This window comes from Phalacrocorax carbo, chromosome 17 (genome assembly GCF_963921805.1).
Source record: "Phalacrocorax carbo chromosome 17, bPhaCar2.1, whole genome shotgun sequence".
Lineage (NCBI taxonomy): Eukaryota > Metazoa > Chordata > Aves > Suliformes > Phalacrocoracidae > Phalacrocorax > Phalacrocorax carbo.
This window is the reverse complement of record NC_087529.1, coordinates 869,923-883,960: the sequence shown is the minus strand read 5'-3', so window position 1 is coordinate 883,960 and position 14,038 is coordinate 869,923. Positions and strand designations below refer to the sequence as shown.

Genomic DNA, 14,038 nt, shown 5'->3' with positions numbered 1-14,038 from the left:
TTTAAGACAGCAGAGGCACCATGGATTAATTTGGCCTATGCAGTAACAGTAAGCAAAACACAAGAGAAAACCACGTTTAAGGTCACACTGAAACACCGTCTTAATCCCAGCAGCATCCTGGGACACATCCTTCAAATTAGAGGAGCCTCTTTTGGAGCAGACTCAACTCGCTGTCATAGCTGCATCGTGCAGGACACACTAAAGCAGAGCAACTTCATCAACTGCGATTTCAGGCTCAAGCTGAAACGGCAGACGCGATACCCAATCCTTCTGCAATACTTGCAAAACTTTCCCTTTCTCTTTTTTTACCGCCATCCCAGAAATAAAGTGTTTGCACTGTATCAGAGTCCCGTGCACCCACCTGCAAAGGGGCCACACTGCGCCAGGCACAGGTGGAAGGAGGGACGAGGGGGAAGCCCCCAGTCTGCTGTGTCTCAGTTCTTACTGAGAGCAGTCTTTGCCTCCACACCGAGCAAGCGAACGGAAACATACCAAGCCTATAGCGGGAGGAAAGGAAAGCAGAACGACAGACACATTGAGCTGGACAGGAGCTCTGGAGATCACCTATTCCAACCCCCCCTTGCTAAAAGCAGGGTCAACCAGGTCTTCCCCCTTCAACAATCAGTTGGGAGAAACAAGTCTTTCCAACGGGATGAAGAGCAGAGTAGAACTGGGCAGCCTGCAGCTCACCCCGCTCCCCCTCAGCAGCCTCCAAGGCCGGTCTGGGACCCGCAGGAGTTTGCTCCAGGGCACATGCTGACTTCAGTCTGCAACAGCTCAGCTGCGATCTAGTTAGATTTCTCAACTTTATTTCTTCTAAGGTATGACAGTTTCAGATATACGCCCAGTTTGATTCTTCTTCACGTGTCAGGGGTCTGCCGGGATTACAGCAGCTGCAGACATCCGCCCCCGACGCTGTATCGTGATGTGACCGGTTCATTATTGGAGGGCATGATTCTCAACCAGTTTACATCAGCCCGGTTTGGCTGACTTCAAAAGCAATACCTTGCCTATGACCGGTGGAGATTTTAGTAAGTAAAATGTTACGTATAGAACCGTTTATGACAGGACCTGTTAAAAAACATTTGTGTAAACACTTAAGTCTCAAGACACTGTTGATGGTATTTAACCCCGTCAGCACGCCGACGCATTAGGCTTGAATGCCATTTCAATGCACTACTACAATGCTGTTCAAAGACATGCTTCAGAAGAAAACCAAACCTCCAGACTTTTTGGGTTTGCTTTTTCTAATTAAGACCACACACCTTTATCTAGTGAATAGGCCACGCAAATACGGACAAACAAAACGCGTTTCGCCCCCTGCAAGGAAAGGGGAGCTTGTCAGATTCCGCACCTCAGCCGGCAGCCGCTCCAGACGCAGCCCTGCCGCGGCGTGACCACCACCAAAGCTGCTCAGCTCATCGCAGGGATCTCCTGCGGACGTCTCCGTTTCCAGGGTATCTAGTTCCCTCTCCCGGCACCAGAGCACAGCTGGGGAGGAGCAGCAGCTCCCTCTTCGCCCATAAAACAAAGCTTATTGCTAATTAAACTTCTCCAGAGAGGACTGCCAAACAATCCTAAAGAAAGCTGGCCTTCTTGGGCTTGAATTTATGAGAAGAGAAACCCCAGGTATTCTAAAGTATCAAAACAGCAGAGGAATTCTGGCACCTCGTTCCCCTCTTCTCCCAGAGCTGTGGTGAGAGCACAAGAGCTGCCTTGCGCAGAGCTGTCAATCTGCCAAGACCCAAATGCGCAACACAGAATAAAAGTGAGGAACACACAAGAAATGAGAAAGCTAAAAATAATACGCACTTGTTAAATATTCAGAAGGTGTCGAGCACTCTGCCCTTTTCTTCTATAAATTACGGACTGAGCTTTTAAGCGTCCAGTATGCACGTACTGTTCCTCGTACGCACGATGCATCAGAGGGCCATTCTCTTCATGCTGTCTTGTCTCCTTCGGAAGAGCCAGCAGAGCACATTTATTGTCTTAGGTAACTGAGCAGTTAAGAAAACGGAATGCAGCCTTGGGAGACAGGCAGATCTTTTATGTAATATATAGGACACTCAAAAAATGGTATCACAAACTAGACAAGATTTGCTTTCCGTAAATCATTCCCGAGTCTCGAGTTGCCAAGAACACACCTGAGAGCAGACAACACAACGCGAAACCTGCTCTCGGAGCCAGAGTAATTCCTCACCTGCGCTTACGTGGGCAGAGAGCACACACTGTAGATTTAAAACAGGCTTCTTGATGTAAGGCAGATGTCGGATCCCAGACCCCTTCAAATGTTCCTCAGTATTGCATTTTTAGGGACATTATAGTTTACGTCTCTTAATTGAGACCGAACAAGCTATCCATGCATTTGCACAAGTTTAATGCATGTATCCATCTGGAATTGATTTTGATAAAAAGATTAAATACAATAGCAAGCGAATGGGTTCTTGTATCTTGTACAATACGCATACAGCGGAAGACAACATGGATGCTGGCAAAAATCCATTACGATAACAGATCAGCAATTCCCAAGATGGAACATCCAACTTCAGAGTTAAAATATTCTCGCCGGCTGAAGTTACTTGTGATATGCTTCCATCTGCTTTTCATAAGTTTAGAACAGGCTTCAGTAACTTAAATTTAGAAGAAGATGACAGATAAAAATGTAAACACTTGCAGCCCAAGGGCACAGGATGTCAAACACCACCAGTGACTGCTAGTGAAAATTCTAATTTTAAAATTAATTTCACGTCATTCCATGATATGATCTACTAATCTCTTTTGTTTTGTTGCCCATTTAGAGACAAAATATATATCGATGTATCACAAAAACCAGCAAGGACTTTTCCCCTCTAATAGTATACTTACCCAGTCAAAACATATCTTTAGTCTTCAGCCTTGGAATGCATTTAATACAAGATAAACTATGTTTAAGAGGTAACAAATATATTTTTTGGTAATTTCCTTTCCTCTCCAAATATCAACGAAGCTTAAAACAGCATGGAAATGCTTAGCACAAATCCCCCAGGCCACTGGAAGTTATCACTCCCTTTCATATAAAGCACAACTAAAGTTCATAAAGCGTAAATTCTTTGTATAAAAAACACAAAATAAAACCATGGCAGAAAGTGGGGCGGGGGCAGACCTTGAATTAGAGTATCTGACATATTTTCTAAAAGCCACAAAATTCCGAGGATGGACTCCAAACTTTATTTCTATTTCCAGTACATTATAATAATTCTAAAAGAGTCATCTGCAGTCATAGTATAAAACCAGTGCCATGTATAACTCACGACTTTATGTATATATCCAAAAGATTTATTACAATCATCAATGCTTTCAATGTTAAATACTTTCTCCTGAAATCTTTAATCAGACAACAGCTCAGTAGACAGAAAATTCTGCTTCAACTGGGACTGATTCTTGTTCTCCTAAACCAGATTAGGACTTCTCTTCAGTGTTGACTCATTCATTTATTCCACGGTTAACGGCATATTCACAGGACTGTGACTTGTCTATATATAAATATTAGGACAAACGTTCAAAAGGAAAATACACACCTCACGCCCAAACGTTCGCCTGTTGGTACTACTACGAGCCTTAATATTTGAGTCCAGAGCCTCAGCTACTGCAAACTGGTCCAACTCAGGCGATTTCAGTGGCAACACATTGATGTAGCTGATGATCTGGATCTCTCTTATCAAGTACGGACTGTCAGACATCCTTGAGAACAGTTAACCTGCCAACAGATCCTCTCACTTCCAAGATGCCGACAGCCCACCTGAGACTGTCCGGCCAGATACCAACCAGTTCTTGTACGTTACTCTATGTTCTGATCCCTGAAAACAGCCCCATTCACAAACAGCTCCAGAATTTAGCTTTCTATTGTGAGCCGTATTCTGAAAACCAGTTGGGCAATTCAAAAGCATATGATAGCAATTATAGTCATAGTACTGCTGTGATAATTAAAACATTGCCAGCTGTATATAAGCCTATTCAAATGTACAGCTGTTACATGGGTAATGGAAAAAATACAACAGCTTCAGATTCTGTACTCCGTAATTTCTCAGACTGCTACATTACAAACTCAGTTACTACCGTCCCTGTTTATGACAAAATGCCAAAACAATAGAGACTTTTTCCACACTTTCTTGTAAACAATTGGCTTCCTCATCACCTCTGAGTAATAAAAGTTGTAACATATTTTACAACTATGTCCAATACAAGGTTAAACTGGTATCAGGTAAAAAACAGAAAAGTATTAGGTGGTTCTCCTCTGCTGAAATTGTTGCCAGCTTTGGTCTAGATGCCTCCTACGCTTGGTCACCTTTGTCTTCGATTGCCATTGCCGAGTCTCTCTGCTGTTCTCCTGGATCCCCTGGAAGAATACTGGTGACTGTCTGGAGAAGCGACTCAATCTGCTCTTCTGTTAGCCTTTCCTCACTTTCTTCTACCATCTGCAGGTCAAAAAACAATCTATTGTTATAATTAAATCCATACTTCCTTCCTCAGCTCTGAACAGGTCTCAACTAAGAGGGAAATACTGTTTTCAATGGATGCAAGACATTGTAAAATGCTTTTGTAATGAGCTCAGACTAAGTGGAACTCTTAGAATATTTAAAAAAAAAAAAAAAAAAAGAAAGAAGAGCTCCATTGTTAACCATGACAACTGGCACTCCATAATGAGACCCTGCTTTCTTTAAAACAAGGAAAACAGCACACTCAGAACAGGCTTTCCTCCCTGGTTTCTCCTAAAACTTCTCAACCTACACATCAGTATTTCGAGCCAGGCTTTTCATTCAGCTCACGTGCAGAGCTACCTTCCAGAGCCATTTTTCTAAGTTCCTGTGCTATCATGCGAGAACTGAAATGAGATAACCTGAGAGTGGTTACCTGAACCTTGGTATCTTATCCAGCACCTAGACTGTAAGTAATTAGGCCATAAAAGGAGCTACCTAATCCTACAGCAGCCGTACTTTATTGGAATTTACTTAGATTGCGAGATTCTTGAATATAAAAGCATATAAAAGCTCTGAGCAACACAAACCATGCTGTCGTGAATCAATAACAAAATTCTGTAGGATTAATTAGGGACCTACTCTCCCTGCTTATCACCGCTACTGGTAAAAATGACTGCCCTAATTTACAGGCAGCTGTTAAGAGGAAAAGCTTGTCAGAGGACTGGAAAAGCAGCCAAAGGAATTCTTCAAACGCAAATGAAACCAATTAGGATTGCGGGGTTGAGATTTTTTTAATAAAAAGTCCTTTAAAATGTGCTTTGAAGAGTGGTGCTTTATATTAATTATGGTTCCAAGTCAACGCAGGTTTAATCAGTTCTAGCTATCAGTTGTCAGCTATTCAGACACATCTTGCCTTCGAAAAAGCAGAGTAGTACATTAAATTTTTTTTTTCTTCAACATCCTATGAGCCCTCTTTGCACAATCTGATCATCTCTCCTCAGCGATTATCCACAGGTCCTTGACGAGAGGAAAGTAAGCACGCTAGATCCACTCATAGCAGAAGGCAGGCAGTGAATATCCATTTGCAAATGACCATTTCTGGGGACCATCCTGATCAAAGGAGGAAATCCCCCGTGGAGTGGCTTTCCAAATACAGTCAGTTCAAGAAATCCTCTAGGACCCTGGCTTGAAAAACAGCCCCGACCCTCATTACCACCAGCTGCTATACTATACACTGTGAGTTAAAATATACTAAAAATCTCCTAACATTATCCTTCTGTGTAAGCAACTGCTGCAGCTACTGAAGCGGTACTGGATAGCTGCCTGCTAGACCACATTTCAGAAGTGATCATCTCAGCAGCTTGACTAGCATACCTTGGAGCTTCAACGTTATACAATAAAGTATGTTACAGTGTGTAAATACACTCTTTGTTGCTAATACTGCTGACAAAGCCATTACTCTGCAGATGACCTATGCCATTAAGGTCTGTAGAGGATTATCGGCCTGATTTTTGGACTGGGTTAGTGTTATTAATTACCATTACATTGAACTTTTAAGGTGACAGCCCCGTAGCAGCAGGAACTGTGCAAAGAAAAAGCCCACATCCTTTGGACAGCCAGTCTCACTCAAGGCAGAATGATTTATCTCTTTGTGTCCAGCATCTCCTGCGTTTGTTACCATCCCGCTGCTCTCCAACCTTCAGAAGAATGGCACCTTGCCTTGTTTAGATTTGATTTATCGGGTCACATGAAGTCTGTCCCTCTTCCCCGTTTAAATTTTATCCCTCCCTATATATCCCCCTTCCCTTTCTTCTCCAAACACTTTCTCGTTTAGGTGCTTGCTTCAGGCATCCAGAGTTAAACACAATGATTTGATCAGAACTTAAACAGATAATAGAGAGTGATTTCTAGATCAGCACCAACTCTTCTCAGCTTCTGCATTTAAGGCAAAATATACTTAATGCAAGTGTCTAATCACCACTTCTTACGTGCCCCTGAGTGCTGAATGAGCAATGCCCCAACTCCCAGTGTGAACAACCACGTTGATGTTGCTGGTCCTGGCTGAACACTGAAGCCGGCAGAACTGACAAACTGCAGATACGACTCAGGCCATTGACAGATGAGCTCTGGTGATTGCTCTCACAGTTTAAGAAATCACAATTTACCAGAAAGCTGATGAAATAAAATAGTCTCTCATGTTTCTGATGCTTTGGTGCTGCAACTGATGTCTCGTTAAACTGTTGAGAAAAGCATCTTTGAAGAGAGATGCTGGACGCTGCACTGAGGAGTGGGTAAAGTAGCTCCACATTCCCTTCTGTTGACAGGTCTGTGGTCTCTGCCAGAGGGAAGTGCTAATTCCTTAAACTGCGTAGCAAAATCATCAACGGGTCACCTCTCAGTGCCTCCAAGCCGTGCATCCTCACTGCCAGCTCCCACACCAGGAATTACCGACAGACAAAATTCTACATTTGGCAGGATGGACAGCTTATTATTCAAGTTGAGGCTTCAGCACTATTTTGCTGTGATACTACTCAACAGTACAAAGGATCAAAAGCATAAGTAATAAAAATCAAATTTTTTTTTACCACTCTTGAGGGAAACAGCCTGAGCAGCGACTTATGAAAACATAAGCAATTAGGAAGCAGCAAAGCAACATGCCAAAAGGAAACATTCAAAAATAAGCACAAAGAGCCTGTAGATAAAGATACAAAGGAAACTGTCCTAAAGGAAAACAGGTATAAAGGGGAAGAGAAGATCACTCAAAGGCTTATTCTAGATTCAACAGATGTTCTCACAGTCTTCTGATTTACAACTATACGACAAAATACCTTTGCTACTGATTGTACTAGGAAATAAGTTTTATGACACTCAGAAGAGAAATTATGTGTTAGGAAAAGCCTAAGACAACTGTATTAAAGTATCTACTTTTCCAGCAGGAATTTTACCAATATATGAAAAAATATCTATCAAAAAGCCTTGCTAACCTCTAACTTGCAATTAGCTGAAAGCACTCAAGCAAGAGACTCAAACCGTAAGCAGTCAGGAACGTGAAGTCTGTACGAAGGAAAACCAAAATGCAAATGTTTTTAATAAGCGTATGACATAAGATGTTTATGTTGGCAGCACAACACACCAAATGGAAATACATTATCCTCACAGACGATGCCATGTGCAAAGCGTAGGCTATCATCAACCAAAGCTCTGCTGAACTGTGTATTTTCAATATTCAGGGCTTGCACAAGTAACAGAATTGGACAATGTTACAGTAACACAATTTGTAGATGAAAAGCACCCTGATGTGCAGCGAGACAAACACGTCTCCTTCTCAGGGCTGACAGCAAGGATCTTCTCGAAATGAACACAGAGAAAGGCAGTAACTCATGTCTCCTATTCTGCTTCTTGTAATAAATAATTCCCAAGTCCTTACTGCTTTTCAGCATTCAAGCCTATACATCCCAAAATAACTACAGTGGATTTGTAGCAAATGCTATGGCATGTCAATGTCATTCGTACATACACACGGTATGTGCTTCCTATGAAACACAGCTACGTGGTCAAGATCAACTCGGTCCAGTCAGGCCTCGATAATAACTTCTATTTCACTCACACTAGTAACAGTTAGTTATTAAAACTCTCCTTGCAATATATTGATACGGTAAGCAATTTTCACATTTCATTTCCCCACCGGCTAATACTCTGAACAGTATAATCTGCAAGACAACCAAAGCAGGAATCAAGGAAGGAAGCAGGAAAACTTTATTTGGTAACTTAATTGGCATAAAATTCTTACAGCTAAAAAAAAACAAAAGGAGGCACGTTCCACCTGCAGCTAGTACATACTTTCCAAGCCTGAGCACCTAGAGTTGCTTCTTACTTTATTGATAAATGTATTGATAAAAACAGCCAGATCCTCAGAACTGTGGGATATACACAAATTATTCAGAAGGCAGCTGAAGCCACTGCACTGCTCGCTTTTGAGAGCGATGCTACCTTTATTTAAAAGTCTAATAACCAATTTTTCCCCCACTTAAGCACCTTGTACCTACAACTGTTAAGCCACAGCTTATATATTGACTTAATTTCAAGTACTCAAGGGGTCCAACTAACTTAACGGGACTTTAAGCTTAAAATTAGGCAAACTTTTACTAAACATTTACTAAATGAAGAGTATGTCAAGAAAAGGGTGCCAATCCTGTTCTGCCTCTGCTCGCATTTATGCAGGCTTTCCAAGGCAGCAAAATGAAGCGTGCATCCGACATCCGTCACTGAATCTTGCTACAAGAGAATGAAAAGACAAATCACTCGTCAATGGCAGAATTAAACACTGGCAGATGCCTTGCTCAGTAACGTGACCGCTGCTGGGAACCAGAGCCGTGCTGATTAAACAAATGTGTATGTGGAATATTTTACTACCATGCAGCCTTTCCCAGCTGCACATTTTAACAGTAGCTTTTTTAAATTTAGCACTATGTATGAATTTCTCAGAAGAACAAAACAACCGTAATTACCAAATCGGAACATAATAACAGAATTACATTAAGCAGTAAGTCACATTAAAACCTGCTGATAAATTCTCATGGCAGAAAGCCATTTTCAGAAGCTTTTAAAGATTTTATTTATTGAGAAGGCAAATCAAAAAATGACAGCTATCTTGGCTCTCAAGATAATTTAAAAGATTGAGTGTTTATTCATAAAATAAATGTGCAACTCTATGTTCATAGTGCCATGCACGCATGTAAGCACAAAACATCTACACAGACATATACACACACAGGCACACTTGTCTAGGGTTGGTTTGTTTTTATTTTATTTTTTTACTCAGTGAAACAAGGGCAGTTCAGGAATATGCTTTCCTCAATTATAACCGTACTTAGCTTTTCTGCTTACCCCAGTAAAAGCAGAGTACAAGAGACTTCATCCTCACTGTGCTTCTTTTAACTTTCAGTACTAATGTTTATTTCATTTAGCCTCCTGAGACATGACAATACACTGCAAATGTTGAAGAATAAATAAAGCCACACTGAAGAACCGTAAAAGGTTCTGAAAGAACTGAGAAACCGCCTCAAGGATAAGCAATATTTGATGGGTAACAAACCTCAGCGTCACAGAACAGAACAATCCGTGGGTTAAATCTATTGTTTATTTGAATAATAAGCTAAGAATTCTGTTTTAAAAACAATCAGTAAACTACAGTAAAAAAGAAAATAGAGCTTCTGACCACTTCCAAAGCTATCAAGCACAAAATTTAACTCCAGTGTAGGAGGTACACATTTTATGAGAAAATGACTGGTATTTCCTCCTTTGAGCTGTAATTTGAAATCGTTCAGCACCAACATACTAATAGAAAAAGAGAACATAAAACCAAAATAAAGCAAAAGACTAAATGATTGGATTAATGTCCCTCAGAGGTAATTAACCAAGTATGCAAAGTGGGAAGCAAAATATATTGTTGAGAAAATAAAATGTTTAAATACTCTAATATCTTCCATTTTCCAGAAGAGTACTTTACACTATTATTTTCTGCCAGGCTGGCTATACAGAGCACGTATCACAAGGCACAAAGCTCTCCGAGATGGAAATCCAGTTTTAAAAAGCACAGAATTAATCTGCTTTTCCATTCAGAAAGAAGAATGTGGAGCAATTTGTTAATTAGAAAAAAATTATGCTTAATCTTCAAACCCATCACGGTTCAGCATTAAGTAAAGCTGGACCACTGTCATGGTTAGACCAACATCACTGCCTTGTTTTTCCTCCTTTGTGCATCACTGAGCCAGGAACAACATATGTTAAAGATTAAAACAGGAGGTCAAGATAGCTGCAATGTGTGCAGTGTTTTACCCTGTGGGATATGAATTAGAATTTCATGCTCCTTTTGTTGCTATTGTTGTTTGAAAATAGATCCTGGCACACAGTCCAGAAAAGGCAAATATGAACAATTACAGCAATTTACGTATAAAGACTTGCAAAAGAACTTGAGATCAAAAGATCACAACATAAATTTGCTTTTTAGCTTAAATATGATTTTATCAAAATTGATTTATTGTTCACATACAACTAGAAGGCGTGGAATATTTTAGAGGGAAAGTAAAACCCAAAAAGCTGGAAAGGAAAAAAAAAAAATCAACAAGCAGCAGCAAATGTAACTATCCTCTCACATCAGCTATTAAAAGCTTAATTCATTAAGGTGAATTTGGCTCCATTCCACAGACAAGCAGCATTGAGTAAAAGTTTGAGGCATCAAAACTGTTTCAGCAAGTGAGAGGCAGAGATACAGCTTGTTTGGCATTCTGTTTAAAGCTGGCTCTTTAAAAAAGTAAGATCGATTTGCCTACATTATATGAAGTGGTCAGATTTTTTAATCATCATTTATTTCTGATTTCAATTCCAGGGTGACTCGGAGCTTTTGAGTGGAAGAGGCAAGTTCAATGAAAAGCAAATCAAGGCAATTTCAGATCTAGTATTCACTTCTCTGTAGGTTGTCTCTCATCCATCAACTGCAGCGAATTGACTTGCCTGCACAAAGTCTGCGTATAGGTAATGTTCTCCCTACCAACATCAAAGAAGAAAATGCTGGTAGCCTCCTCAAATCTGCATTATTTTATACTCAAAGATGCTCAGAGACAACAGAAGTTTTCTGTGTTCAGAGACACTGCACTGCTACAATCTCTTTCTCCTGTCCTCACCAGAAACCAAAATGATTCAAGACAGTGATCGAACTGCAAAATAATTCCCTTGCTATTGCTCCTAGTCTCTGTATTTCACTAACAAAAACGGCCTGCAGTTTCCTAGCAGTTATTGAGCTCAGAAGGCTTTGATGTGCTTTGATGAAAGAGTATGTGTAGTGCAATTTTGGGGAGGCTTAATTGAACACGGTGTTAATAATCCAGTCAAACCTAGTTTACTGTAACACTAGTTTTGGAGAAACTTGCCTTGGGAATTACAGGGCTATCGCAATGGAACAGAAGTAATTGCATCCTCAATACTTCTGTGACAGTACAAATTCAGGCTAGTCTCCAAATGTATGAATATTACATATTTCACAAGTTTCTTTTGATCATTAGAGAAGGGTTACATGTCAATAATGGGCTGACACTGACCGCAAATCTCTTATCTGTATTCTGTAAGTTTTAGGAATGAGTTTTATCTAACTTTGACATTACAAACCTTGGAATATCTGAAGTATGACACTCTACAGAAACCTGACATCTAATATAAAGGTGCAAATTTCTTATACTTGCCTCCTGACTTCAAACATGACACAGGAGCAAAACTACTTTCAATATTTTATGGATAGATAAGATAATGAGGATAGCTAGGATAACGAGGAGAGGAGGGAAAAGACAGACAAAACCACAATCACCTGAAAGCAGCAAAAGATTATTGCATCTAAAGGGAAAAAGGACAATATATGGCCTATATGGGAATATAATAAATTTGCATCTAAGCACATGAATCTAACAAAGGCATGAGACAGGCTCTACATCGCTTATGACTAACTTCCTAAGCAAAACTCATGAAGCCTTAACGCTTCTGCTTGGGTTGATGACTGATGCTGATCTCTTCAATCACGAAACACAGCATTAAACCCTCAGCTCGAAGCATTCTTTTATGGGATGCCTTCAGCATTATAACATCTACTGCTTGGCCACAAAAGAAAAATAGTCCTACTGGTACCTCTTTAATCCTCCCCTTTTTTGCAGCAAAATATGATCCCATTATGACATGGTCTGGTTTCAGGATAAGATTGTAAACAGATGTTCTTAACATAGGAGATCTTTATTAAAACAATATCCTTATTATAATAATCTCGATTACCACAGGATTTTGCATTCCTAAGGAGAATATAACCATCTATTTCCATTTAGCGACAATCCCTCTTCACATCAGAATTATGCTTAACAGATTGATAATGGCTACTTTCCATCAGAAAGTCTGTTTATATCCATGTCTCGTTCTGCACCACTGCTCAAAATTCCGTATCAGTCGTTACTCATTCCTTTCTGGTCTATTTGGGTTTACTATACATAAAACCCTGCCACTAAAACAACCATGTCATCACAGCTGTCAAAAAGAGAAGTACTTGATTACAGAGCATCAGCAAGAAGACTCAGTTTAAATATATTCTTACTCGCAATACTGTAACTAACCTTTAATGACCACACCGGGCATTTTCAATATGTGACAGCGAAGCAAACAGTGGTGGAGAATCTGTCCGAGAGAAAGATGGGCAAGTCTCGAAGGAATTCACAGAGAAGAAGCAGAGTAGGTTTGAAACCGTGAATGTAAAGATGTGCATAAAGGGATACATTCAATCACTGACCAGAAGAAAGTAATTATTCAGTTGATCTTCAAGGCTAAAGCGGCTCTCATTTAACCTCTGAACAGTCAGGAGCATTGTTACTTACCAGCTGTATTTCAACTGCCGTCACAGGCCTGTGGTTAAGCAACTGGAGCTTTTCTGCCCTGTTTAAAAGCAAAGTGGAAGCCAATCTCATTACTATATAATTTCAGAATCCCCTCAAATGACTGGTAAGATGCAAATACATTCCTGATAACTCACGGATGAAACGCCACTGCCAGGAATAATTCTGACTGGGTTTGCAGTGAGGTTTAATTGCCATCATAATTTGGATATTTTAAATCCAGTACTTCCTTGTGCGTTTAGACTTACTGCTGTTGCCACCTCTAGCTAAGGTGGCAATGCAGAGGCCCTTAGATCATCACTGTACAGGCATTAATTAACATGCACTCTTGCTTGGTTTAATGCTGTACAGAAACACTAAACATCTCGTCAAAGATCACAGACTCTCTTGCTGTTAACACATGACCACAAGAACAATTCTCATACCTAAGAAGTTACAATCCATCAGCCAAGTGACAATAAGTCGTTTATTCTTTTAACCAGCTGCAAATGCAAAGTTAAAAAAAAAATTGCTTGAAACCATTTGGTTACATGTACCATCTACAACTCATGGTTTAGGCCAATGCATTTTTCATACATTATTACAGTGGGCTGAAGCCATACTTTTTACACATGTATATTTGGGAAAAAAACATATCTTCGTCTCTGTTCCCATGCAAATCTACTCTTCCGCTGTGTTTGTACAACTGTTGGGCACCATACAGCAAACCAGGTGGGGATTGAGCTGGACTGTAAAGATAACCAACCCCTTTTTCCTGGGTCACTTTTGATTTGGTTCACTGTGCAGTCCCACGAAGACTTGTATGACCACAAAGAGCAAGGTAGCAAAGACACAAAAAATGCCCAAAAAACCCTCACCACCCTCAATCAGTGCCTGAGTTGTGAAAGTATGGTCATTTATTGTGGTTTAAAAGACAAGTGATAATTCAGTAATTTACAACAATTCAAACACTTCTGATTACCTGTCCACACTCTAAGGCAGAGAGAAAGCAATTCTGTGCATTCAGATTTGCGGTCCTGTGCCTTTAGCACAAAAGCACTTCAATCAGTGTTTGCCTCTTTTGGTCTGACTTTAGATATGAACCGTGCCGCATCTGTATTTTTGATAGTCCAATTCCATTCTCCTCTGCCTACAAGGGGGAGAAGTCAGTAAAACTTG

The 14,038-nt window shown here is 40.3% G+C and overlaps 1 protein-coding gene and 1 long non-coding RNA gene across 8 annotated transcripts in view; both read right to left on the bottom strand.

The window, feature by feature from the left end:
• Positions 1–3,184: 3,184 nt before the first annotated feature.
• Positions 3,185–14,038, bottom strand: part of CRCP (CGRP receptor component) — a 38,531-nt gene continuing 27,677 nt past the window's right edge. For all 7 annotated transcript variants that reach the window (XM_064468272.1, XM_064468274.1, XM_064468270.1 and 4 more), the window contains 2 exons: positions 12,863–12,920; positions 3,185–4,454 (listed from right to left, as the gene is read on the bottom strand). In XM_064468272.1, coding sequence (XP_064324342.1) covers positions 4,311–4,454; positions 12,863–12,920 — 202 coding nt within the window. In that variant the 3' untranslated portion in view covers positions 3,185–4,310. The remainder of the gene's footprint in view (positions 4,455–12,862; positions 12,921–14,038) is intronic.
• LOC135316148 (uncharacterized) lies at positions 4,619–12,856 on the bottom strand. Its single transcript, XR_010375585.1, has 2 exons — positions 12,605–12,856; positions 4,619–8,732 (listed from the first exon to the last, which is right to left on the bottom strand). It is a non-coding gene; the product is annotated as an uncharacterized LOC135316148 (long non-coding RNA).